Source organism: Octopus bimaculoides, chromosome 3, assembly GCF_001194135.2.
Source record: "Octopus bimaculoides isolate UCB-OBI-ISO-001 chromosome 3, ASM119413v2, whole genome shotgun sequence".
Lineage (NCBI taxonomy): Eukaryota > Metazoa > Mollusca > Cephalopoda > Octopoda > Octopodidae > Octopus > Octopus bimaculoides.
Window position 1 is genome coordinate 123081472 of NC_068983.1, and position 898 is coordinate 123082369.

General features: G+C 29.4%; 1 protein-coding gene across 1 annotated transcript in view; it reads right to left on the minus strand.

Moving 5' to 3' along the window:
* Positions 1 to 46: 46 nt before the first annotated feature.
* The window catches only part of LOC128247336 (uncharacterized), a 4075-nt gene continuing 3223 nt past the window's right edge, over positions 47 to 898 (minus strand). The window contains exon 3 of the mRNA XM_052966523.1: positions 47 to 693. Within this exon, the coding sequence (XP_052822483.1) occupies positions 587 to 693 (107 nt within the window). The 3' untranslated portion in view covers positions 47 to 586. The remainder of the gene's footprint in view (positions 694 to 898) is intronic.

Below are 898 nucleotides of genomic sequence, written 5' to 3' on the forward strand. Positions count from 1 at the left end.
ATATATATATATATATATATAAAATTAAGTTACTCAGAAATCTGGATGTTTGTACGTTTACAGATTTTTATTAATGTCATATTAAATGAAGCGCTTTTCACCTTGTCATGTAGGTTTTTCAAATTGTTTATATATATATATAAAGATCAACGTTTAATCCCGAGCCATAGGATTATAACCAAATTTCCCCGATTCTGTAACAAATATTGTTGGTTTGTTTACATCCCCGTAATTTTCTGGTTCCGCAGAAGTAACCTATAGAATAAGTATCGCGCTTTAAAAGACAGAAATCATGGGATAGATTTATTCGACTAAAGCCTTTCAAAGTGGTGTTCCAGTGTGACTGCAGTCCAGTGATAACAAAATGCAAAAGATAAAGTCGAAGACAATCCGTATTTATATAATCATTAATTATAAATATCACAATGTCCACATTATTCATTATTGAGTGTAACACATTGAAACAAAGCAAATATTTTAATAATTCCAATAGAATAGAGCATCTTTTCACCAGATATTTGTTTATTGCCAAGACAATCTCTTGTAAATAATGTTACAAACTTTTACTTAAAAGACATTAAATAACTCAAAAATTAAAATTGATTCCCTGGTCAATGAGCTGTGATTGGATGCAAGCATCTATTCTCTCGCTTTGTTCTACAGTTAACCACTTTTTCCAAGTCGCAATTTGACCTAAAAAAAAATTATTAAAAATTTTATTATGAATTCAGTTCTAGCATTTATCATAGTAAAGAATGCCAAAAACAGCAGATTGTCAAGCATATTCAGATTTGGTATATAATCATGTGCCTCCATTTTAAAATCTTGTGGTGCAATAAAACAAATCGTAATAATATACTGAGATCTATCCATCTTCTTTACAGACTTCTGGTTTTAT